General features: G+C 39.3%; 3 protein-coding genes across 16 annotated transcripts; 2 read left to right on the top strand and 1 right to left on the bottom strand.

Moving 5' to 3' along the window:
* The first annotated feature begins 11 nt into the window (after positions 1 to 11).
* Positions 12 to 2,652, top strand: trmt5 (tRNA methyltransferase 5). 12 transcript variants are annotated; one of them, XM_079473684.1, is made up of 6 exons: positions 12 to 82; positions 354 to 432; positions 512 to 988; positions 1,078 to 1,202; positions 1,301 to 1,943; positions 2,281 to 2,652. In XM_079473684.1, the coding sequence occupies exons 3-6, from the start codon at positions 550 to 552 to the stop codon at positions 2,334 to 2,336; spliced, it is 1,263 nt and encodes a 420-aa protein (XP_079329810.1). In that variant the 5' UTR covers positions 12 to 82; positions 354 to 432; positions 512 to 549; the 3' UTR covers positions 2,337 to 2,652. The 12 variants fall into 12 exon arrangements, with proteins under 12 accessions (XP_079329810.1, XP_079329805.1, XP_079329808.1 ...); XM_079473682.1 differs by having other exon boundaries at positions 65 to 89; positions 2,281 to 2,500; XM_079473681.1 differs by having other exon boundaries at positions 76 to 266; positions 2,281 to 2,500.
* mnat1 (MNAT1 component of CDK activating kinase) lies at positions 2,486 to 16,273 on the bottom strand. 3 transcript variants are annotated; one of them, XM_079473693.1, is made up of 9 exons: positions 16,088 to 16,273; positions 15,089 to 15,378; positions 13,990 to 14,142; positions 13,827 to 13,900; positions 13,614 to 13,717; positions 12,541 to 12,681; positions 10,741 to 10,872; positions 7,657 to 7,778; positions 2,486 to 2,857 (listed from the first exon to the last, which is right to left on the bottom strand). In XM_079473693.1, exons 3-9 carry the CDS (start codon positions 14,121 to 14,123, stop codon positions 2,746 to 2,748), a joined length of 819 nt encoding a protein of 272 aa, XP_079329819.1. In that variant the 5' UTR covers positions 14,124 to 14,142; positions 15,089 to 15,378; positions 16,088 to 16,273; the 3' UTR covers positions 2,486 to 2,745. The 3 variants fall into 3 exon arrangements, with proteins under 3 accessions (XP_079329819.1, XP_079329818.1, XP_079329817.1); XM_079473692.1 differs by having other exon boundaries at positions 13,990 to 15,378; positions 16,088 to 16,270; XM_079473691.1 differs by lacking the exon at positions 15,089 to 15,378 and having other exon boundaries at positions 16,088 to 16,268.
* Positions 16,274 to 16,822: 549 nt separating this feature from the next.
* On the top strand, positions 16,823 to 22,459 carry six4a (SIX homeobox 4a). Its single transcript, XM_079473927.1, has 3 exons — positions 16,823 to 17,766; positions 19,870 to 20,507; positions 20,632 to 22,459. The coding sequence occupies exons 1-3, from the start codon at positions 16,979 to 16,981 to the stop codon at positions 21,132 to 21,134; spliced, it is 1,929 nt and encodes a 642-aa protein (XP_079330053.1). The 5' UTR covers positions 16,823 to 16,978; the 3' UTR covers positions 21,135 to 22,459.
* The last annotated feature ends 3,684 nt before the right edge of the window (positions 22,460 to 26,143 follow it).

The raw sequence follows: 26,143 nt of genomic DNA on the forward strand, positions 1-26,143 counted from the left end.
TCCCGCCAACCAATCACATCACGCAGAGCTCGTCGCATAGAAATGACGTAAACGCGTAACGCATGGCAGCTTTCTGGAGAAGGTAATTTGTAAATATTTTTCTTATCGTGTAAAACTTGCACTTGTGTTTTAGGTAATCGTTTAGAAATAATACGTTCTTACGTTGTATGGCTAAATGGCTAGATTTGCCTGCCGTTTTTTAAATGTAGTTAACAGTCTTCTGCTTTTCATTGAATCCGTGGTAAAGTTAATGAATGTGTGTCCTGGTGTGTATGTTTATCAGTTACATTTTATCCACCTTTATGTTTATACCTTCTTTTTTCATTATACACGATTCTTCACGGAACCCACAGACTGTCGTTACTGGGGAAGAAACATCAAAGTTGCATCTCTTCTCCTATTATTTGCCATACTGAGAATTCCAACAAGATTGTGAGAAACACCCTCCATTTGTCAACTCTTGTCAGTTTTCACAGATTTATGATGACAGACCAATCTAAAAAATTAACAGATCTGGGGCTATACAGCCCCCCACCAGCAGTCCGGGGCATGACAGACCTTGACAAAGCTGCTTTTACCCAGGCGGTCAACGTTCCTGCCATATGCGTTCCAACCAATGTTCTCAACAAAGTAGTGAAGAGTCTGAAGAAAGTGGTGCTACAGAGGCCTGGAATTAAACGTGTTCTGGAAGAAAATAATAAAGAAGGAAGCTGTAAGTGTGAGCACCGGCTAGTTCTGTTAGATCCAAGCAGCATAACATCAACAGATTCATTTGGCAGTGAGGAGGCAGCAGCTTTAAAAGCATTTGGAGTTCCTCAGGAGATCCAGAGATATGAACTGAAACTCACCTATGAGAATCTTAAGAGTGATGAGATATTGCGAGCTGTACTTCCTGAGGGACAGGATGTGACATCGGGATTTAGCAGAGTGGGACACATCGCTCACATGAACCTGAGAGACCATCAAATTCCCTTTAGAAAGCTGATTGGTAATAGTAAAAGAGGGACATAAGAAGAGAGTAAATAATAAATATAAACTTTTGTGTTTGTTTATGAACTTTGGACTGTTTTCTTTCAGGTCAGGTAATCATGGATAAGAACCCTGGCATTACTTGCGTGGTCAACAAGACCAACACCATAGACTCCACCTACAGGAACTTCCAGATGGAGGTTTTGGCAGGAGAGGATAACATGGTGGCAAAGGTGAGCTCACTTGACACAACGAGTCAACAAAATTATCAAAAATAATGTGTTTCATTCAGTATATAATATTTATTAACATTTGGATTTACCTCTCTCAGGTACGTGAGAATGGCATTTTTTACGAGTTTGATTTCTCTCGAGTTTACTGGAACCCTCGACTCAGCACGGAACATGAGCGCATAGTGTCTTTACTTCAACGTGGCGATATCGTAATTGACGTTTTTGCCGGGGTCGGTCCATTTGCTGTCCCAGCTGCCCGTCGAGGCTGCTACATCTTTGCTAATGACTTAAACCCAGAATCTTTCCGCTGGCTCCAGCACAATGGTAAACTCAACAAAGTTGACAAGATCACTTCTTTTAACATGGATGGCCGGGACTTCATCCGAGGACCAGTAAAAGAGCGCCTGCCTGCTCTAATGAGGGGCTCACAGAAAATTCATGTGGTGATGAATCTTCCTGCGCTGGCACTGGAATTTCTGGATGCTTTCATAGATCTGTTAGAACCAGACCAAAGCCTTTCCTGCCAGGTTAACCTCCCTCAAGTGCATTGCTACGGATTCTCCAAAGAAGATGACCCCCAGAGGGATATAGTGGAGCGGGCAGAAGCCCGTTTAAAGACTTCACTTCAAGGCCAATGTTCTGTGCACATGGTGAGGAACGTGTCACCTAATAAGGAGATGATGTGTGTGAGTTTCACTCTACCTAAAGAAGTCCTGTACAGACAGCATACGCAAGACAGAGGTAAGAGACCCACATTTTGAAATGTCATTTGGGAATACATTTTGAAATTAAACCACTTCTATTATTTATTACATTTCATGACTTCACACTAAGAGATTTGCATTATATTCGCTTTGTATGCGAAACAGGTCAAAATTCAGACAATAACTGAAAATGGAAAAAACACATTTTACGTGACATGAGGATGAGTAGATGTTGACAATTTTCCATTTTGGTTGAACTATTAATTATGGACACCACACATTCAATGGACAGGCAGTCAGGTCACAGTGGGGGAAACTCTATAGCCTATGTGTTGTACTAGACATCTGAAATTTTTGTCTTTCTTCCTTTCTAGACAGCTCAGAGGAACCGTGTCCTAAGAAACAGAAGTGTGAAGAACAGACAGATTAAAGAAACAAATGGTTTCTCTAACATTGTAATGTTTTGTTTTTTCTTTTACTTATTGATTTAAAATAAACAATCATGCCTTGTGGGTGATGCTATGTACTGATGTATTTAAATTCTTTATAGACAAAAAAACTGACACAAGGACATTTTTTCCCCATTTATTTAAACGAAACCGCATTACAAAAATATGACAAATTATCAACAAATATACATGTACAACTATTAAAGTTCTTTCACATTATTCCTCAGCATAAACCCCAGGAGCCAGTGTATTATGAATTCAGTCATATTCACAAAGTCCCATAATCCTTCCCCATCCATTCACCGCCTGCCTCTCTCCTCTTGAATGAGTCTTCAGATAAACATAGTATGATGAACAGTAGACCAGAAAGGATTGTAGTTTATAGAAATATCACAAAAATAGGCCACTGAATGCATCCTGGACAGCACGATGGCAGGCCAATCCTGATGTATAACCACCAGCCTGATCCTGTAGGGATGCTGTGCGCACATGATTCAAATACCTATACACAAAAAGAGGACAGTTAGAGAATAACACAGACCACTGAGAATCTTGGAAATAAATCTTGGAAATGTGGTGTGTGTTTTATCCTCTAGAGGGAGCGGCTCAGCTGTCCTGTATTACATAGCATGTCAATGACTTAAAATAAAAAAAGGGTGCATGTATTTTTTAATTATAAACTAATCTTATATATGTATATATATAAAAATGTCTTTGAAATGGATGACTTTGACAAAAAAAGATTTTGCCAATAAGAGCTCAGAATAGATGGGAACTTCTAAACATCTAAAGGTAAACCCCAAGTGGCGGCATGATAAAATCAATCCCAAGAGAAAATTTCTGCTAATTTAACCCAAAAGATAACAACATAATCCATAAACATAGTTCCCTTTGTGCTATTCCAAAGTTTTGGTGAGTTTCTAAAATGTGGAAAAAATATGAATTAGAAACTGTTCAAAGACTTTTGACCGATAGTGTATAGATGGAAATGCATATAAACACTATATTAGACAATGCATACTCAATAAAAATACATTGCTTTATTACCAAAATGTCAATAATTTATTTAGTCTTTATAGAAAAAAATAAATTTCATGTAAACCTGTCACTGTAATAACCAAATGCTTGTGAAATCCCACAGCACCCCGAGGTGTCATTTAAAAAAAATCTCCCGCAGCAGCCATTCATCAAGAGAGAACTGAGAATGAAATGTAAACTAATGCTACAGTGAAAAGAGGGGAACGGAGGGAGAGAGAATGAGAGGAAAGGAAAGAGGGTATCAGGTATAATCAGAAACAATTAAACTGCTCTCAGCTTCACATACTTTCTAAACAAACAGAGATTGACGTAACGCTGGACCCTGAGCTAATGCACTTAGCAGTCGTGCTTCACTTCTGAATCATTCATCCACAAACCACACATATGAAATTACATAGATGAATCACTGTCAAAGAGCATTCATGATCAATAAAAACCTTACAAATCTCAAACATAAATCATGATGGGTAAATACTGTACATGCATTGTATGTAATTATTTTTATGAAATATTGAAACTAAAATTATAATTTAATGTAAACACACCCATAAATAGATCATTTTAAAATCAGAATAAATATCTCTGAAATGGTCTCAGAATCGTTTTCAGATTTTTAGGATTTCATTTCAAAATCCTTCTAGTAATATCAAAAGTAGCTGAGTTTGCCCTTTACTCTTATTTAAGCAGGCGTGTTTGAGAAACCCACAATTCAACTTAGAAATGTTTTCCTTAGGATGAAAGCTAAAGAAACTTCGAGCGATACACGGGCAGCTGTTGAACAATCTGTCATTTTAACAGGGTCAGTGTCTAGCTGTCAGTCTCTCTCTCTCTCTCTCTCTCTCTCTCTCTCTCTCTCTCTCTCTCTCTCTCTCTCTCTCACACACACACACACATTCCACAAGCAGATCTGGTTGCCTGCATTGCCATGTCACACACATATATCAAACTACAACTCATCCATGACACAAATATTCTCATCAGAGGTCAAGGAGCAAACTCATCTACACAGGAGCCATGAGGCAACTTGGGTTCCACCAGGACATAATGCATCATTAAAACCTACTGGTCCACAGATATACTGCTGTTTATAGAGGCAGCGTGTGTCTGTAGAGTATGAAGAGGCCAGGGATTATCACATTGCTTGTGCGACTTCTGTTGTCAAGGAAAACGACAACACCACAGACACATGCACTCTGAACGAGGCAAACCGAAACAACACCACACAAAAACACACACATGCATAGCCGGGGGCTGTGTATGAACATTCCTTGCTCAAACGGAAAATCCACAACACTGCAGCAGTGCAAAATGCAAAATTCACTCAAATTCGCATATTTAAAGAGACGCAGGGCAAACCTGTTTAGTATATCCATTCATTTTCCATTATGCACCCCGAAGGTAGATTTTAAAACTCTTTCTTCTATGCATAGAAAAAGTGACTATTTGCAAGCCAAATTAATTCTTTATGCCCAGACCAGAATCTTTGTTTTAAGCTTGTTTGCATATGCAAATTTTCAATCTATCCCTAACCCTTCGAATCAAAATGCTGTTTTAAAAACATTCACCTCAAACACTGACTGATGGAAAGGAGAGAGAGAGAGAGAGAGAGAGAGGACTCACAGTTTAATGTCAACAGTACTTGACATCATTCAGATGCATTAAGTTAGTGTTGTATCCCTTTATCCCTCCATCTCAGAATCGCCACTTAACATAATTTTGTTTAAAGACAAAAACTCTTCGCAAACATTATGTACTTTTTTATTTATACAAACTTAATAACTGAAAACTATTATATAAATAATAACCCACCAGATTTATGGTGAAAAACACAATAAAGCTACTGACCCTTTCCACACTCACACTCCCTCAACTGACCTTCTGATGGATTACTTCCTGCCTGGCACAGAATGACTTCCTGTATGGCAAAGTGTGTTTTTCTAGACATTGTAGCCTAAACATTGCCATAGTTATGAAAAATGAGCCCTCGGCAACAGCCCCTCAAACACGAACGAGAGAAACCTAAAGGAGAAGACTAAACCTACAATGACACAATAAATGACACAAAATATATGAATAAAAACTATTAAACGTTCAAACTTGAAATAAAGTACACATTTATTAGATCTCTAACCAAATGCAAGAAAATCTGTCACGAGCTATCGTCCTTATACAAAAAGAATTGTAGTTCAGTTTATGATTCCTCTGAACTATGCAAAGTGCTCTTTAAAAATTTCCAAAAAACTAAAGGATAAGATGCATTAACAAGCATTTGATTCCATTAAAGCAAAAACGAGAGACTATGCCAAACAGCCAGTGAATACCAAAGACTATGAGATTCTTCTTCAATTTTCACTCAATATTTTATGGCGATAAACATTTTAAACGGAAAATAAAAATCATCAGGCTAATGTTGTGGGAAATCTCTTGCACTCTCCGATACACTGTATTTGACTTTATTCAAAACGTTTTACAAATCATCAAGTTATAATATAAACACAGACACACACAAGCTGTGTCCTGTCAAAAGCTAAAGCTTCTTTAATTTCCCAACATTTTGAAAACATGTCTTTAAACTCATAGAACATCACTCAACACGGAGTAAATGTGTGTCTGTCTTGAAAATGTTTGATGGTAAGATGATTAAGTCATCAAAGGACTTGTACAGTCCAACAATGAAAAGTGTAATCCGGAGGGGAGTTGGGGACGCATACATGTACTGATCTCCCAAAAAGTGGGAAAACAAACAGAGACATTTCTAAATAGGAGAGTGCAGGGCCATCTTGGCTACATCTCTATTCATACATATCTCCCTCACAAACACACACACAACTGTGCACATACATACGGTTCAATGTGGAAAAGAGAAAATTTCAACCCAATCACCTCCTTTCAAGACACACACACACACAGCTGTCTTTAATAAAATGCCCCACCCAATCTGTATTTATTCAGGTACAGAACAGTGTGAGAGAGCGACAGAAAGAGAACGCGAGAGAGAGAGTGAGAGAGAGGTTGGCCCCAAGGGCGAGAAGGAAGTGAATACATACACGACCCTCCAAAAACACAACCTATTCCAACATAAATCTCTACTTACTCACTGTCAAAACACACGAAGACAAATAGCAAAAAACAATCAATCTCTCTGTCAACCTCACACACACAAATACACACAAACACTTAGAGATTCTTCCGCACACAGTCGCTCTCCAGTTCAAACGACAGAAGCTGGTCAAACTCTTTGATGAAATAACAGAAGAGAAAAAAGATTCCAGAATGAAGGAGAAAAAACAAAGAGACAGAGATCCACCCGTCATTTCTTTTCATAACCCAATTGCTTTTCAACCCAAACCACATTATAAGAATGCTATAGATTTCAGTGTGTGTGTGTGTTCATATCTATACTCTGGCGGCATCTATCTCCAAAAGCAAGCTAAATAAGACTATAGAAAATAATTAAAAACATGCACTGTTTTCTGTTAGGGTGTGTTAGAGTGATATTTACACTATTATATCACTCTGATATTTAAAACTATTAGCTGTATACGAAAAACATGCATAAGTGTGTTTGTGTGTGTAGTTAAAATCTATAATTATTGACATAAATCTAAAATTGTGTGCGTGTGTAAAGGCTTGGTTTATTCTTGAGAGGTCAGAAATGCTATAATCAAGTGCAAATTGGCAAAGATAAGCCTCAAAGGCCAGATCATGTTATGCTTCTGATTTAATGCAATATTTAGTTAATATGAAAAAATCTTTCTATTCAATCTTCTTTTGACTACCATTGAATTTGTTTCCACCATTGTAGTGAATGGGGTCCATGAACTGTTCGGTTACAAACATCCATCCAAATATCTTTCTCTGTGTTTAACCAAATACAAATTTATGACAGAATGTGAACTATCCCTTTAAGAGTAGAGTAAAGTATGAAACTGCAAGCATAGCACATATGTCAGCATACTTCCTGTTTACCCTGGGAGCAGGGCATCATGGGAGATGTGGTTTATTTGTCTAAATAAAAGGTCATTTATCTCTGTCAAACACACACTCACCATCAGGGCAGAGGGTAAAGAGATGATAATCCCATTCTTCCCTTTCTAAAAACTACGGACAACACACGCATGTATCTGGTTTCTTCTTATTTAATATTCACAGTTTTTGACTATTTCTATCTGGATCACATTTAAAATTCCATGTTAAGATGTGTTTGCAAAAAATTGTTTTGTCATCCTGTAGCTTTAAATTTATGTTTTTAGTGTTTCTTACCCCAGTCGGCCCAGCTGATCCAGTTCTGGAATGGGGGGGCCATATGTATCGAAGTGCATAGGCTGATACACATACAACACCTCTTCCACACGAGTCACAGGAGCCAAAGACACCGTCTGACCCTGAGACAATGAGAAAGACAGAGACAGTGAGAGCATTGTACCTCAATCACTTCAATCATGTTTATAATCACAATTGAATACATCTGTTTGTCTGCATTTTTCTGTATGTCAAAAAATATAAAAATAAAAAGCTATTCTCATTATAATGTTGCTGATATGTTTGTAAATAACTGTCAGTTTTGTGTCATTGAGGACAAATGAAGTGGGCACATGTACCATACACTCACTGTGAGTTTAAAAGGAACAGTTAATGTGGATGACCTCATTTAAACAACACACACAGACATTGAGATCAAGTCACACACACAGATGCATGAGCGCCAACACACACACCCCTCCAGATCCAACCAGGAGATCTAAAGATGTATGACAACACTGCTTGCTGCCAACACACATACAAAGGCAACACACACACAGGGGAGACTGAACTTACTGGAGACAGACAGAAACCACAGCATGGAAGGAGTTTGTGCGCGTGTGTGTAGTTGGAATTTCCATGGGAGACATTGTCTTAACTTTGGCCAACTGTACTGTACAGTATGCATTTAAATGGCAACAAAACAGCAAAGAAGAATAAAGTCCAAAACTGAAGTGGAAAACTGAACAGATAAAAAACAGACAGAATGAAAAATAGTGTTTGAAAGAGACGTTTTATAATCTGCGGCAATAGAACAACCCAATCTGATAAAACTAGGGTCCAAAATTACATTTTTGCAATGGTGGATGAATAGAAAATTTCCTGGCCATTAAACTGTATTTTGCATTATTTGTATCACCAATATTTGGTTAGTAGCAGAAAACTGAATTCTTTAACAGTTTTCACATTTGCGTCCTGGTCATTGTGTCTTCCACAGTATAACATAAATTTCGGAAACAGTTTTACCTGTCCCCAAAAACTTTAAATATAGTTAAATGCATTTTATATACACAAGCTTTTCATTTAATTTACATTTATACATTTGACACTTTTTTCCAAAGCAACTTGTATTCAAGATAACATATTTCATTTATGTAGCTCATCTGTGAGGGTCAAAATATTGTTATTGTAAACATTGAAAGAAAAACATTGAAAATTTCAATCAAACTCTTTTGTGCTGTTGTTTATTTGCAAGTACCTATATGGATGCAGATTTATAATTCTACAAACGCACAGAAATAATTTCCATTTCAATCTAAGTAACCGTTTATGTACACGTGAAAGTTTTAGATAATTTCAAGTAACTCAATTCTCTCTTTCAAGATGAACAACCCCAAAATAGCTCTCACACAACATTCTTTATATATTCCAGAGATTATCCTGTCAACATCCTTAAACCAGTGGAAAACGTGTTAAATTACCAGTATGCACATACACACACTAGATCATAAACCACTGCTCCATCTTTACCAACTCGCATACAAACATCTGCTCTTGACATCAGTTTAAGGTGTTGTGAGGGTACAGAGAAATGCTGCTGATGCTGCGGAGCATGTTGACTGACTATAGAACTATAGATACATATTCCCTCCCCAGCGCCCCAAAACAGAGCTGCCAGCTCGATCCATCTTCATTACAGCGCGGGGGTGGAGAAGGAAGGAAATCCCAAAGCTGAACCCCCCCCACTCCCCTACGGTTCTATGTGTGTTCAGAGTTACACTCCAAGCAGTTACACACTGTTTAACGGGCCTTGTGTTCAAATCAATCATATCTGCTGCGGTTCGACAATCATTACCGTCCGCCAGTTTAACCTCGCCCCTGCCTGGCCAGCGAATCGGTCCATGTGTTTAACATTAACACATAGTAAACATCTTTTTACGACATGGACTTAAATTTTACATTTTTTAAATAAACCATCTCCCCTGGTTCTGTATTTAGAACCGCTGTCTTGGGAACCACACTACATTTCACCTGGCACACAAAAGTTATGGCTCTACAATGCAAAGGCTCATTTATTTGTTCCTTTTGCACACAGATCATTTTTTTTCCTCACCAAACCGTCATGAACTAGATAAACCAACAAAACACAGAACAATTATGTTAAATCAAGATAGTGACAGAATGAGAACATTTTTCACGCGGGAAAGTGTGTCGGGGCTCTGACTATGCAGGTCTTCAGGGCTCTTCAAGGTCAACAAATATAAACCGTCTATCAGCACCTCTGCTGACCTTCACACACACCTCAGATCAGCACATTTTAAAATCATCACACAAGCACGCCCTTCTCCTGTATTTAAGCAAACGAAAAAACCTTCACACATTCATATTTCCAACCACAACAAAATACAGTTAAATGCACCAACCAAAATATAGCTACTCATTCAGGACCTGAATTAACTGTGTAACACTAGTGAACACACATACAGGTTCAGTCAGGATTAATTTGGTTTTTGAGGTCCCACCAGCTGGCTCTGAGTGATCTCAAGTAACAAGTGTGAGAGCCTGTGTCCTTTCAATGCCCTGTAACATACTCCGGACTCAACATACTCCTCTACTAGTTCTCGAAAAGCCACACTGCCACACACATTCCTTACATTGGAATAGTAAAGAGTTAAGGAATCCAACCTAACAATACTTCTTTCTCACTGCTATCCTCACTGTGCCAAACACACACACAATTCCTTAAACAGGTGTGCACGTTTTGTGCTGCTTTCCCTGTTTTTATTCTCAAATGGCACTCACACTTCCTCTTTTGCAGCACATTCACGACATGTTGATTCAGGTCGGTGTCCTTTAAAGTGACCGCTGAAGGGGTTTTAAGAACAAACCAGTTGTGCCTGTTTTGCAACACACACACACTACAAAATTATATAAACACAGACACGCACAAACTCCCACCACATATTCAAACACTGGCTAATACAAACATGAGTGTCTGTGTGTACAGAGTACAATATTATCACAGAAAACGGTTCCAACGTCCATAAACAGATGAGATCTTTCTGTGTCTGTGTGTGTGTGTGTGTACATGTGATGTTCGCTCACCATCATTATTCCAGTAGAGAAGATGTTTGTCGGTTTGACGTTCTGCTTCTGTTTTTCTATCTGAGTCTCCAGCTGAGAGGCTCGATCTTTATGTTGAGCCAAGAGCAAGGCCGCAGGTAACTGAGAGCTCTCCTGTACGCACACACACAACATTCAGATCAGGAAATAAAGCCTACAGGATATGGGTCACACAACCAACAAGATCAGATTTTGTCATTACAGTGAGTGCCACTGTAATTTCTCTATGGATTTATGGACAGGCAGATTCAGTTGGAATAACAAACAAACTACTCAGATACCACAGGTACATCTGGATACCTGGAAAACATCTGGGGCCTCATTTATAAACGTTGCGTACGCACAAAAGAAGGCGTATGCCACTCTCTACGCAATAATTGGTATTTATAAAAAGCAACCTTGACGGGAAAATGTGTGGTCCTTCACGCAAGCTCTGACCCAGGCGTACGCACAAAAACGGGTGAAATGAGAAATGGTGACACTGTCGGCAGATGGAAGAAACACGTGAAAGTGTGTGAAACTGTAGACCGTTGTGTAAAAGAAATGGCAATACTGCCTCTCATAAATAACATGAAGACTTCACAAAGCAAGTCTTACAATTAACAGCCTACACGAACACCCGTTTGATCGATCTGCAGTGTAAAACAAACAAAATCAAAACAAAAATTACAACAGAAATGCTAATTAACACATATTTGCGAAAAGAAAAGTGAAATATGTTATGCAATAATCTTGGCATGTTATGCCATTCATCATCATAAATAATATGGAACGAAATCATGTACAAAACTGATATTCTCGTCAATGTGTCTGTCTGGCGGAGCAGATAGATAAATAGATAGACAGCCCACAGATAGATGTATTAATTGTCCACTGCGGAAAGTTGTTTTCAAAGTAAAAATGTCTTCATCAGCTACGGAATCATGGTATTCATGCATATGCCTTTAGTTTGTTTTATTTTTGATAAAATAACGTATGACGTATGTCTCAACCATTCAGAAAGCTGCAAGAAATTACATTTGCACTGAACTATTTCCCATTTCCCCCACCCGTGGCAGACATACTCTGGCGATGGAGCGCTAGACGCTTTTTTGCCTCGACTTTGATGTCCGACCATTTCTTTTTTATTTCGGCCACGGTCCGAGGTTGTGAGGCTACAGCATTTTCAGCGTCTGCAACCTTTTGCCACTCAAGTGCCTTTTTGGCATTAGTAATGCCCATACTGTGCCCTCCATACAACATTTGTCTCCTCTTTTCCACCTCGCCAACGATAACTTCTACTTCAGATTGAGTGAAGTTACGTTTTTTTGATTTCCTCTCTGTGTTTGCCTTGATTTCACAATCGATGAATATTAACTTGTGGGCGTTTCAGTTATTTATGGACAACTATGGGCGTGACATGAAGCCGCAAAAGCTGTGCTACATTTAGAATTGATTGTGATTTATTAAGGGAAAACTGCGTAGGATGTGCGTGCGCCCGGTTTTATAAATTCGAATATTTCTGTGCGTACGCACATCCTATGTTTCATCCGTACGCCACTTCTGACGCAAATCCTACGCAAAGTTTTATAAATGAGGCCCCTGCTGTGTAAAAACATCAGATAAACATCTTAGAAAGAGCAGCTTTACATAAATCCCAAGTCATAAACATCTTACAGACATCTTCTGGATGTCTTTATTACTTCGGACAGGAGACATCTCAGAGACTAATTGCAGAAGAGGGAACAATAAAAAAAATGTCCTGCTGATGTAAATGCAGACATCAAATAGGAATTTTGTTACCAGTTCATCCAGCAGGGCCTGTTTGTTTTTCCTCTTGGCCTGTAGTTGTCTCTGTTCGTCCTGAAGGGTCTGCAGTCTCCTCTGCTCAAAATCCTGCTGCTCCAGTAACAACAACTCCTCCAACTCCTCCTGCTCACGCGTCTTACAAAGAGAGAAGGAATGATGATTATTCACCTGCATTCTTGAAGATGCGGCCTATTAAACAAGCTTCTTCTGTGTAACACAGCATTAGAATAGAATAGAGTAGCAGTAGTAGCAGATGATTGCGGAACAGCTTGATAACAGGATAGTATGTACTGATTTTATAGCTACGGTGCCAAAAGCAAGAAGACCATACTTCAACATTTAAAATCCAGTAGACCCACAGGGTTTTCAGGGTTCCCAGGGCGGTCCGCGGTCTCCGTCGGTCCGTTCGCAATTGCATTAATGGGAGAAACTTAAATAGGCTACGGGAGAAATAACAAAACGGATGGATGGCGGCAGATGGGTGTGAAAAACAGGAGACTCTCTGCGAAAACTGGAGTGTTGACAGGTAAAGTTATGCAAGAAAATGTAGGCAGAGAGTGAGGACAGTCTACTTAGTGAAGTACTGTGGAGAGAAGCAAGGGATGAAAGAGATAAGGAGAGTGGCAATGCGAACGCAATGGATTCATTATCAGGCATCTGTCTCTGTGTGCAAGGTTTCTGTGTGTGACGAATTTTAAGGATGACAAATATGAAAAACGTATATGAACATTTCGGACTGTGCGTGCTTAATACTGTGTCTACACCGGATGTGAAAAATGTAAAATTATAATGGATTCTAATGCGTTTTTTTGTCTTGGCGTCCGGTGTAGACACGGTGTAAGCCACTACACATCACCCAAGGGAAGAGAATAACAAAGCAGTAGGCTCAACATGTCTGGAGCACATGCACTGACCGTTAGGTCACGAGTCATGACTCCCAAAAAATGTCAACCCGATTGGTGCTACAATCTACTTCCTCTTCCTCTTAAACCAGGATATCACATGTCAAATCAGGCATTCGCTCAATCAAAATTGTCCATTCAGACCAGGAACACACACACACTCACCAGTTTGGCTTTGTTTCTCTGTATAACGTCCCGGTTCTCTCGTTGGTACTGCTCCATCATCTGCTTTGTCTTTTCAACATCTAAGTTATTAGTCAAGTTGTACACTGGACACACATATAGACAAAGATAAAAACTCTGTCAGCAACTGAAAAAATCTTCTTAAAAATCTTTTAAAAATAGTCATAAATAAATAAACTGATAAAAGTATCTCACCAATCTCCTCCACTTGCTCTAGGTAGTCATTATATCCTTTCAGAGAGGGAAAATCTAATTCCCTTTTATTATAACTGATGAATGAAGAAGACAAGAACTTGTTTCAAAACATATTTTTATAGATCACTTCTTTGGATGCACACATAGTAATACACTCACATACATTTTAAGAACCTTCTTGCGGATCTCCACCTCTTTATCGATGGCTGGATCTTCAAAAAGCTGCACACGGAAATTACTCTTTCTGAGAGGAGTGTTACACTGCACACAGTTACCTGAGCCACGAACAAACAGCATGTCCACACAGCTCTCACACCTGAAACACACACATAGCCATGCATGTGTTATTGGTGGACTGTTCATACTGGCAGAAGCTCTGCGTAAAGAGTATGAGTCAAAATAAATAGTAATGAAATGTGAAATCTGCTGGAAAAACCTTCAAAAGCTATTCCATGCAAACTCACATTTCAATCATCTCTATGCTTCAGAGGGTGAAATTTGGATCCAGAAACTTTCCAAACGGAGCTATAAGTTAGACTAATGGATAAAACAGAGGTCTGATGTGTGTGTGTGTGTGTGTGTGTGTGTGTGGTGGTTTTATTCAATCATATTGGGGTGATGACAGGAGCTCAGGTTTGAAGCAAACCAGACATGAACATTAAGGGCTGACAAAACACTATGTGCATGTGTGTGGGTGTGCGTCACTGAAAGCAATATTCAATCTAGCGTGGGATTTATGCATGTTTCTAACTGAAATACAATAAACAGCATTTCATTTTCCACTGAGCAGCTTTCTGTTTGTCTTCAATTTTTTCTTTAAAAAATTGAATAAATTAGTTGCCGTAAACAGTTTGTGTTTTGACATTTAATGACAATTTTAAATATATTTATTCCGAAACATTTGAAAAAAACTCATAAATATAATATACAAAAATCATGATTTCTTTCACTTTTAGATATCAACTTTAAAGGTTAAACAACAGTTCTCCCTGACCCATGACCTTAACAAACGCAACATGACACATGCAAACCTCACATGCAGGCAGACAGATTCTCAGGTAAACAATTGCTAGACACATCCCGCTTGTTCTCCAACCCCGATCTGTGTTTGTCAGCATGCTGAAAGGTTACTATACTCCTCTAAATCAGCAAAACTTACTCCATCACACACACACACCAAATCTGCAAACCCCTGCATTTCAGACACGCACACAAATAGCTACCTGTGTTCTTCTCATCAACTATCTTACACACACACTTACTTGTGTCCTCTCTTCAGCTCTGCAGGTCACAGGGACACACTCAGCATCAAGCTTTAAAGGTCTCTCTCTCTCTCTCTCTCTCACACACACACACACATACATGTCATCCTCCCATTCCATCAACTGTATTTAATCATATGTCGCTAAAATTTGAATTTTTTTGCATAAGCTTTAACAGAGTGACTGGGAGATATGCGTGTTGGACTGTTTCCAGCTGTGTGTCTTCGGTGTGTAATATATTCATATGGTCCCAGGTCAGCACTGCAGTCCCCTGTGTGTCCTGACATTCTCTGCAAGTCAAGGGCAACCAGAGAACAAGGAGTCACATGACTTTAGACCCATGTACTCCACATGCTACAATCTCTATGTGCATTTATCTATGTCTAGATATAATAAGACATCTTCCAGACAGACACCTGTCTATTAAACTTTTGAAAAGACAGATCAGACTGCTCACGTAAACCAAATAAAAAGCTATAGTATGGGCCCATGTTGTTGCCCGTATTTATTTTCACAAAGTGCACCATGACAATAATGGTATTAAAGTGATACTTCCCCCAAAAGTTAAAACCCAAAGGGTGTTGAGATCTGTTTGGTTATAAGCATTTTTTCAAATCTATGTCTCTGTGTTCATCAGAACAAATACATGTATACACATTTGTAATAACTCGGAATTTTCATATTTGGGTGAAGTAGTCCTTTAATTGTACAGTTACATGACAGGTTTGAAAGAGTTCACATAATGCTTTCTTCTGGTCTGATAGTAGCGACAATAACTGTGGTGAGACTTTTACTATCATCTGGGCAACTAGTTAGTTAATTTACCATGGTAACGTTTTTAACATGTTTAACAAACTTATTACACGCGAAGAGGTTAACAGTAGTAACGATAGTGATTTGTGTACATGTCATGAAAACACCTGTTTTCTATACTCACTAGTGAAAACACGTCAATTTACTTTTAAATTAGTATTAAAAAACGAGATCGTATTTACTTACAGCGTGTGTCCACACACATTGACCATTAGCTTCAGAGATGGATTCCTGTACTTGGTCGTCTTGCATCTCGGGCATCCTTGATCATCCATTATTATTAATATCTGTCTTAATAAACAATCAAACCAGGAGTTCGGCTTTGACACTTTTGCAGGCTTTGTAAGCCGAGGTCCTACATTCAAAAGTGTCCTGAAGGAAACAAATACGTGTAAAAATATCGTTCCTATCCCAACTTGAGCCAGACAGGGCTGTTTGAAAAACAAGAAACATAAAGGTCTATTTATGAATTTATATGAATTATATATAAATCTATCATTCATTTATGTTAATATTGTTACATTTTAATGTATGTTTGTATTATTTTGAAAACATAAAAAAGATGTCATATATGTGTAACGTTTGCTGTACTGCACAGACACAATTGATGCTAGTATTTACGTCATAAAGTGCACTTATGCTACATTTTGTATGGTCATTATAACAGCAACAGGGCAGAAGAACAGCGGAGGGTAAGGGCTTGTCGTTTTCAACATTTCTGTGTCGTTTGAAGTACCTCAATGAACAGTCTAAATCTATTGAGCTCAGAGTAAACACAGCAGCTCACAAAAGACACGAATGAGGGCTCACCTAGCGCAGGTGAAAGCGTCACGCTTGAGTGACAGATTCATTTTAATAAACTGCGGTCGCCCCGCCCCCTCTGAATCTTCCCTAAGCCAATCGTGCGTCACCCCCAAACTCGGGCTGAGAAGAAGTCACACAGGAGCGAAAGGCGAAAGCTATCCACTTACAGAGACACCCGATATCACTCGCATGGCGCACGGGTAACCTGAGCAGCTTTGGCAAAAACGAGGCGGGGTAATAGACTAAAGCAATCTGAGGTGAAGAAAAAAAACGATGTCTGCTTCCTCTAGTGAAGTGACAGTGGCAGGCGACATCAAACAGGAAAATGTGAAGTCCACGGAACCTCTCGAGATTTCCGCGGAGGGTCAGGGGCAAGTCAAACTCCTGACTCTAGACACTCCGGCTTCCACTGTGATGCTTCTGGGGCAGCAGCAGCCCTCTCCATCGGAGCGCAAGATGCCCAGTATGGACTCTTTGACCGCGCGCTGTTCACCCACAGCAGCCTCTAATTCTTTGGCTTTCTCGCCGGAGCAGGTTGCGTGTGTTTGCGAGGCGCTTCAGCAAGGAGGCAACGTGGATCGCCTCGCCCGGTTTCTCTGGTCTCTGCCACAGAGCGACTTACTGCGCGGTAACGAGAGTATCATCCGCGCAAAGGCGCTGGTGGCTTTCCATCAGGCGCGCTACCAGGAGCTTTACAGCATTTTGGAGAGCCACAGCTTCAACCCTTCGTGCCACTCTGCACTGCAGGATTTATGGTACAAAGCCCGGTACACAGAGGCGGAGAAGGCCCGCGGTAGACCGCTGGGCGCAGTGGATAAATACCGCCTGCGACGGAAGTATCCCCTGCCCCGTACCATCTGGGATGGAGAGGAGACGGTGTACTGCTTCAAAGAACGCTCCAGGAACGCGCTGAAGGACCTGTATAAGCAGAACCGGTACCCGTCCCCAGCCGAGAAGAGGAATCTGGCCAAGATCACGGGACTTTCCCTGACACAGGTCAGCAACTGGTTCAAAAACAGGAGGCAGAGAGACAGAAACCCCTCCGAGGCGCAGTGCAAGAGGTGAGAAAAGTTTTCAAGTTCACACAACATTCATTTTGTTTGATGAAGATAAACGAATACAGTAAGAATGAGATGATTTGTATAAACTTTTAAGATCAGATTTTACTCTCAGATCCTTTGAGGTAGACACAGAACACTGGCTGAGTGACGCGTATATTTTCAACCTGGCAGATTCTTCGTCCGTCTTCTATCATTGGTTCTAAATAGATTTAATGAACGTTTTAGAAATTGCGACTTTTCGATCATTATGCATTGTATACTTGTTTTTGCCTACGACCTTTCATTATACAAAAACACTCTCTAAATCTATTTTAAAAACTTCCAACGGATAAAATGTGTATATGTATCGTGCGAGTCACTATCTCCTATATATTTGTGTGTGTGTGTGTGTTTATTTTGAGTGAGTACTTAATATAAATCACTATGAACTATTTACATTTCTTTTAGCTTGAGGGAATAGGTAAAACCTTCTCTTCAGCACTCTGTTTTAACACACACTTAAAAACAAACATACACACACTGGGCATACAGGATTTACTTTAATGCGTTTCTCTTTTGTGAACAAAGCTCAGGCACACCTGGCGGAGGTGACCTCCCTCAAACACACATATACAACTTTCCATTCACAGAAAGCTTATGTCACACGTTGCTTTTTCCTAGAGGAAAAGCATTTTCCTCCATGAACGTTGTCGTTGTTGTGTCCTGTCAGCTCCCACACATAATGACACTTTTCCACAAAAAAAACCTAAATGATAACATTTCGCTGAGTCTGAATTAAGAGGACATTGTTTAGACACACTGGAGTTGTAAAGTCCTGTCAAAGTCGCGCAGCTGCTCCAGTCATTCACGAAGCGCGTTCATCTCTCCCTCTCAACTACACGAATTTATGTTTGAACAGCTGAAGTTTATGTGAAATGTCGTCACAGCTGACCCTCATCACTGGATGGAATGCGCTGTATTGGACTGTACTGACTCTAAAATACCAGGTAAATTTAACCTCACTTGTGACCGTTCCCGTTTGGCTGAGGACACTTCGGAAATAAAGCTGACCATTTGTTGAATCACGCTGTGATCTCGAGTTGGTGTCGCCATAGGACTCATTGCGCCAAATGGTGTGTGCGTGCCTGGAAAGAGTCGGTAGTAAAGACTGTTGACACAAATTAAGGCTCTGATCTGGGGGTCCCGCGGTGTTTAGTGGACACTCACCTCCCCATTTGTCTCTGCGCACACCCATCTCTATCTTAATACAGCTGCGTCACCCTGAACGATTGCACATTAAAGACCTTTTTAAACCAAACTTTTTAAATTGTATTAATAGTTACAAATTGTGCATTACCCCATTGGAACAAATGATGAAGAAATAGCTTGAAAACATGCACTTAATTATGTAAATGATTTTAAATGTTTTATATTTCGGTTACTTTTAAATCTGAATGGCAATTTAACAATGTTTAACAATGTGTTTATTTAAAAAAACATACCATTCCAATAGCTCATTATTAAGACAATATTATTTACTAGAATTAAAAAGTGGTTCAAGATAAGAAAAATAAATTGGAAAGAACGTCGCTCAAAGTAAAGGCATCCTTCACCTAAACATGAAAAGTCTCTCATAATATTCTCATGTCATCCTGGATGTATATGCCTATGGATTGTTTTGTATTAAATAATTTGTCACTTTAACATAACTTGAACATAAATCGGTTAATATGTTGAAGCTCCATCTTAAACAAAAGCATTAATGATGATGTAATCAACCAACTTCTGTGACTAATGTTTTCTGAAACATTAGGTTTGTGTGAGAAGACTATTAATATTTTGAGATTATTTGTCAAAATGGAAACCAAAACAAACATATCCAAGTGCTAAATTGAAATATGGCAACATATTTATAATTTTAATGTTTTGATTTAGCTTCAGAAGATCTTTATAAACCCTGGCAGTCACTATGTACAGGTCCCAAAATGTTAGGGAATTTTGATTTGTTGGTGAACTATTCCTTTGAGTAACTTGGCAGTATGAGACTTCACGCATTATGATGAACAACAAAAAAATTAAAAGTTATACTGAATTCGTTGATAATGATCCATCTCTCTCTCTTAGTGAGTCAGATGGAAATCACAGTACAGAGGATGAGAGCAGTAAAGGTCAGGAGTCTTTGTCCCCGTGTCCGATGTCGACCTGTGCCGATGGGACCATGGGTAATGCATCCGTGCCTCTCTGCTCTGGAGCTCTGGAGGCCGGGGTCATCATCCAGCAGGTTGGAGACAGCAGGAACTCCATCTCCCCACCTGCCATCATCTTTAATGGCGTCTCTGTGAACACACCCACCTCCATATACCAAAACGGCACCCCAGCCTTCCTGTCTTCCACAGGACATGTGCTATTCAGTGGCATGAATGTTGGACTCCAGCCTCTGGCTTGCAGGTCTGCTGCAGGTGTGGAGATGAACAGTGCAGAGCAGGATAAAGGAGTAACATTGTCGTCAGGGGTGACAGATGCGGCTTCGGCATACCCCTCATTTCTCTGCAGCGTGAATGGGATGGAAGCAGAGGTGAAAGTGGAGAATGCGAGCCCGGAAGTGTCAGCCCGGGATAGGGATGCATCGATTAGCTTGGCGTTTAGTGCTGCTGCGTCTGATGGAGCCCTGCAGCTCGACGGTTACAGCATGGGGGTGGTTTCAGATAAGCTGGTACTTCCTCCTTTGCAACTCTCATCGTCACCATCATCAGTTACACAAGGTAAGTCAGCCTGATGTTACACTGTTAAGGAGGATATCGTTCCTGTGAACTTAATCAGAGGACTGCAGTCTGTTGTGTGTGTGTTATGAGAATTAAAGAGCTTTATCTTCTCTATTGTCATCAGGTGATGGCACTTTCAGCTCTTCAACATCTCTGAGCCACCTCCAGGAGCATGATAGGCTGCGACTGACCTCCCTCGAGCCCAGCCCAGTACTCTACGACCTGGCTGCCGCACACACGCTGTCCACGGTAAAGAAGGAACCACTGGAGAGCACTAACGGGTACATTTATCATCCCATGCTTCACCTGGAGCAGACTGGTCACCTGGGATACACGAACACCCCTGACCCCACCCACAACTCCCCCACCTCACTTAACACCACAGTGACAACGACCCAGCAAGGGTACACCACTCTCACAGTGAGCGCAACCTTACTCGCCCAAACAGACATTACCGGTGAGTTCAGAGGTCATATGACCTCGAGCCTAAATGGAGACTTCCTGTGTGCGGTATCAGAGAGGGAGAAGGTCACAGGGGAGATGGTAGGAGCAATGGAGGAAGAAGGGGAAAAACAACTGACTAAGTTAAAGACAGTTCATATAGAAGAAGAGATGAATGACCTTTGAACTTATGTTAAAATGTTCTTTTACACTATATTTGAACGTTGATTGAATTTGATGGTTTCAGCCTATGAATGTTTTGTTTTTAATGTAAGTATTAAATTATTTTTGTTAGCCTGTCGCCAGATTTAATAGCGCACACCAGTGTGGTTTGGATAATCTATGCAAAGTCAAATTTGGAGGAAACATTTTTCCAAAGTGTTTGTTTTTCTTTTTCTCTCTACACAGATGTAGGATCAACTCTAGTTTATAATACTTCATATGCAATTCTTCATATCTCTCCATGCTCTAGTTTCTTTGAAAAGTGTTTACGTAAATTTTGGAACTACAGATACTGAATGCCTAGACTACTAGATGTCATTTTCTTTCTGTCTCTTCCTCTTTCTCTCACTGTGGGGAGTGTGGACATATGTGTATTTTATGGTTGTCACCTGCTTGTTTCTGCCAAGAAGAGTTGAGTTTAGCGGACAGGTGGGCGTCTGGTCATGTGACATCTATGTTCTACAGCCCTGCAGTGTCATCTGAACGTTAAAGGTCACATTCACACACACACACTCACTCACACACAAACAGATTTTAAAAGCGGAGTGTAACATTTAAGTATGCACAATAGGAAGCCGTTACAGAAACACAAAACACAAATCAGTACTAACACAATTACATTATTTTAAATAAAGTTTTAGGTTATTTGATGTACACAGGTCCGAGACATGCATTATTACACAACAGTTTAGTTAGTTCTGGTTTTCCAATATGATTGAAAAACATTTTCAATAGGGCTGACATGCAACCAGAGATCCGACTGTTATGTATTGCTCCACCAAAGTGATAAACGCACCATCTGTTTTTTACAGTGAACCAGCAAAAAACTACTAACAAATGAAATGTCAATTCGAAGCAATACTAGCAATAAATACAATTAAGCTATTTGTTTATATTTTAAACCCAAAAATATACATGGCACAGTTGTAAATGTGGGAAAATATTTATACAAGAGTGTTTTTGAGTGAGTTTTAAGGTTGTTATGTGTGCAACCTTAAATGCACAAATATCTGCAGTATTTAACTACCATTCTAGGACCGAGATAGCAATGCTGTCTGGTATAATAAACTGCAAACATGTCTTACAGGATAATCAGAATTTAAAAGGATATTAAAAGGATAAATTATGTGTGAAATTAACAAATGCAGAGTTGTGCATGATCAAAAACACTTAAGATCCTTGTGTGACTATTATTTTAGCATGAACAAAATGTATAAAGTTGAACAAAACATGTATTTTTCTATTAAAAAATGCACAAAAGTGTGCGACTGAATATTTATATTTAATACATGTTGCCTCACCTGAGTCACTTTATTAATGACTGTGAGAAAGTCTCAAAAGTGTGCTGGTTTTCACTTTATTTTGTTTGTGTTCTACTCTTATGTCTATAATAGACGTTAAATATTCCAGTGGACAGGAAACATGCAAATCTAAAGATTTCAGTAGTCAGGGAGGGCAAGAGAGGGGAGACCTGATACAGAAAGGCCAGACGGGGTGCAGGAAAATCAGTGGTGATCGTTTGCACATGCCTGGTGGTCTGGAGCTTGTTAGCAAGCTGCTCTTGTCTCAGACTCCTAAATTCAAATAAACAGGAGGGCGATTTCTGGAGGCCCTGTCGTCTCCTGTTAGGGGAGCCCAGAAAGAGGCAGAGAAACACACAGGCAGATAAATTCTTTCTGATTTGTAAATGTGTACAGACAGGCCTTGCATGTCTTTCAAACACATCAAAACAGTTTGATGACACAAAACCACTGCCTATCCAGCCACATAATTGTTGATGCCAGACTGTCTAGCTGATTGTTAAACATCATGAGCATTTGACATATTGAAGAAACCGAAGACTCTGTAGAGCATATTCCAGCATTTAAGTTATAAGGAAAGAGGCATGTACAAAAAAAGTACAATAGAGAAAGAGATAATTGCAGCAGATTGTATGATTGAAACAGGAGCATTGTCACCTGTTCCCAAACAGCCCAGGTGACCCTGTTGCCATGGAGAGGGCCAGGTATCAGGTAACCAGCTCGAACAATGAATCCGCTGATGAATGATGAATCGAGAGACATGCTCCAGTTTTTGTGTCGTTTTTCTGTGAGTTGATCTGAGATTGGAGAATGATGTCCATGTCACTTTTTTAACAACATGGAAATAAAAAGTTTGTGATTGAAACCGCACTTAAACGTCACACATACCTCACACTGTGCAAGTACGGGAACGCAAAGAGAACCTATAATAAAAAATATGAAGCCCTCAAACTGAGCCTTATTAAAAACGATGACCTCTCACCTCTGAGGGTTTTCAAAGGAAGGGGGGGTTTAACCCTGAATAGCAAACAGAGCTGGATTTGTAACCTGAACCCCACCCCACACCCCCACTAATGAGAGGTGAAAGGGCACACGTAGCTCTATGCCTCGGTTCCTCAGCTGTGCTTCATACCTGTGAGAGAGAATTTTACTGGTGAGGTACTGACAGTAAATAACCAGATTTGTGTAAGCGTGAATGGGTAAATGTACAATGGCAGATATGTGTGCTGACAGGAAAATGCACATACCTGTGTATTGATTTGAATCATATTTCTTAAATGGTCTATACTAGTATAGCTTACTTTGTACAGTAAAAAGCAAAGATTAAAATAGAATCATTAACCTCCTTATTCATAAGTCAATATGATTTTTTTGTCACACTCACTTTGCCTTTGGGATATGAGGCTGTCATTCTGTAATTGATCTTTAATGCACTTTGACCTCTCCAGCCTTACACAATTTCTTCGGTATGGCTGCTGAGAGAGAAGGAGAGCGAGAGAGGTACAGAAGTCAGTAGTATTTTTTTTGTAAACAGAAATAAACAGTAACTGCCCGCTTTTGACTATTATCTTTTTGTTGCAGTTAGATTTGTCTTAATGTTTTTAAGAAATACACAAAATAAACACTGGTCTGTAAAATGCTTAAGATAAAAGTGTATTAGAATTTCAATAAAGCAAAAACACACCCATACAAGCGCACAGACCCACACACGGCCCAGGGTAATCCATGCCCCCTAATGAAATTGGACCACAGAGAACGAAAGACCTACAGCAACTGTTTTTTTAGTTACTTTCAACAGGCCACACACAGACCATTTTTCAGAGTGTAAGATATTATTCTTTATATTTTATATTAATTTAATGTTTCTTTAATAGTCTATAATTGGGCCCAGTTTCACAGACAGGGCTAACCTTAGTTAATTTAAGCATATTATATAAAAGTGCTTTAGTTAAAACATTACTGTGTGCATCTTGAGACAAAGCAATGACACATATTTTAAAAGAATAGTTCACCTTCAAAATGAAACTTCTGTCATAATTTAATCGCCAAATTTGTATTTCAAACCTGTGTGATTTTCTTTCTTCTGCAAAACACAAAGGAGGACATTTATAAAAATATTGGTAACCAAAAGCTTCAATTGTATTGTACACAATACCAATGCAAGTCAATGCATGGATCCATAGTTTTTTTGTTTTTTGAACATCTTTCAAAATATCTTATTTTATGTTCTGCAGAAGAAAGAACATTATGCAGGTTTTAAATGACAAGAGGGTGGTTAGGCCTGGTTAGGCCTGGTTTCCCTCCGAGGTTTTTTTTCTCCTCCAATGGAGTTTTGGGTTCCTCGCCACCGTTTGCATACTGTTTTGCACTGTTTTGCCTGGCCGGGGGGGCTGCTAGAATTTGGTAGTCTTATTTAATTAACACTGCATATAGGAATTTATTGTGTGTCTGATATTTGACCTGTGTTTTGAATTCCATAACCTTTTATGTTTTACTTATAGTCATTTTTTCTTGTACAGCTGCTTTGTAACAATGAAAATTGTAAAAAGCGCTATATAAATAAAGCTGACTTGACTTGACTTGACGTGTGTAAATACTGACAGCATTTTCAATTTTTCATTTTGAACTATACCTTTAAGATGTGTCAGTGCAAGTTATTTTCATAAGACAACTCAAACTTGCACTTTAGTCTGGGACTAGACTTAAGCCTGGTTTGTTGCCAGCTTCAGAGTTGAAACCTTAAAAAGCCCACATTTGCATTGCCTTACATCAGAAAAAGAGTGAAATGTAAAAATGAAGTACAGAAATGACAAAAAAGTCAGAGGGGCGTGTCATGCAAAATAATATTTGTGGCAATAGCCGGAAGACCTCGCCGACTGGCGCCATCTTCCTGGGGCCGGTTGCATATATAGGCCTACTTAGACTAGTCCTAGAAGTTAGTCGAATCCTTTTGTTTATTCAAGACTGGTCATAACTGGTCAGTTGCCTAAAAAGGTAGATTGGTCAAATTGAAGTAAGTCTGACTGGTCCTAAATCATTGCTAGTCATAATTGATAAGTCTTAATTTAGCGGCTAGGTTTTTGCAAGTGGCCCCTGTAAAAAACAGAAGACTTAAAATGTATAGGGTTTATTGTTTATATATTAGGGCCTATTACATCCCATAGTTTTATTTTTATCCCTTAAGTAAACATATTTGTACAAAAACTGGTCTTTTTTATTTAACAACAGCGAAAGATATGTAATTCTATTTCATTTCTGTTTCTCAAGTCTCAATAAATGGTATATAACTGGCATGTATAATATAAAATAATAGCTTGTTATAGACCTAATAAGAGCAATAAGAGCGAAATTCTCCAATTCGCAAATTCTCTTTACAATCTTGAATGCAACTGCGTATATCTTTCTTAAATTCATATATGTATTAAACGATATTAAAATTTGGTTTAAAGCTCCAATATAATGTATGTCATTGGGCATATAATTATATGCTGCTTTTTATTATTTCACCAACGGCTGCAACTACGACTAATAGGAGCTGGATTCTCCTCTGCTCAGCCTTTAATTAACATCATACCGAAAACTCATAAACACACATTCAAAGGCGAAAAAAACTGTTTACACCTTCACAGTGGTGGCACTGGCTACTGAACATAAACCATGATGACGGTTTGT

This window comes from Barbatula barbatula (genome assembly GCF_947034865.1).
Source record: "Barbatula barbatula genome assembly, chromosome: 14".
NCBI lineage: Eukaryota > Metazoa > Chordata > Actinopteri > Cypriniformes > Nemacheilidae > Barbatula > Barbatula barbatula.

Coding starts and splice junctions, on each gene's coding strand:
- trmt5 (XM_079473679.1), top strand. CDS start 63: ATGGCAGCTTTCTGGAGAAG. Junction 83..353: donor ATGGCAGCTTTCTGGAGAAG/GTAATTTGTAAA, acceptor CGGAACCCACAG/ACTGTCGTTACTGGGGAAGA. Junction 1,203..1,300: donor AGGATAACATGGTGGCAAAG/GTGAGCTCACTT, acceptor TACCTCTCTCAG/GTACGTGAGAATGGCATTTT.
- mnat1 (XM_079473691.1), bottom strand. CDS start 16,176: ATGGATGATCAAGGATGCCCGAGATGCAAGACGACCAAGTACAGGAAT. Junction 14,143..16,087: donor AATGTGTGTGGACACACGCT/GTAAGTAAATAC, acceptor TGTGTGTTTCAG/GTGTGAGAGCTGTGTGGACA. Junction 10,873..12,540: donor AGGCCCTGCTGGATGAACTG/GTAACAAAATTC, acceptor GTGTGCGTACAG/GAGAGCTCTCAGTTACCTGC.
- six4a (XM_079473927.1), top strand. CDS start 16,979: ATGTCTGCTTCCTCTAGTGAAGTGACAGTGGCAGGCGACATCAAACAG. Junction 17,767..19,869: donor TCCGAGGCGCAGTGCAAGAG/GTGAGAAAAGTT, acceptor TCTCTCTCTTAG/TGAGTCAGATGGAAATCACA. Junction 20,508..20,631: donor ACCATCATCAGTTACACAAG/GTAAGTCAGCCT, acceptor TATTGTCATCAG/GTGATGGCACTTTCAGCTCT.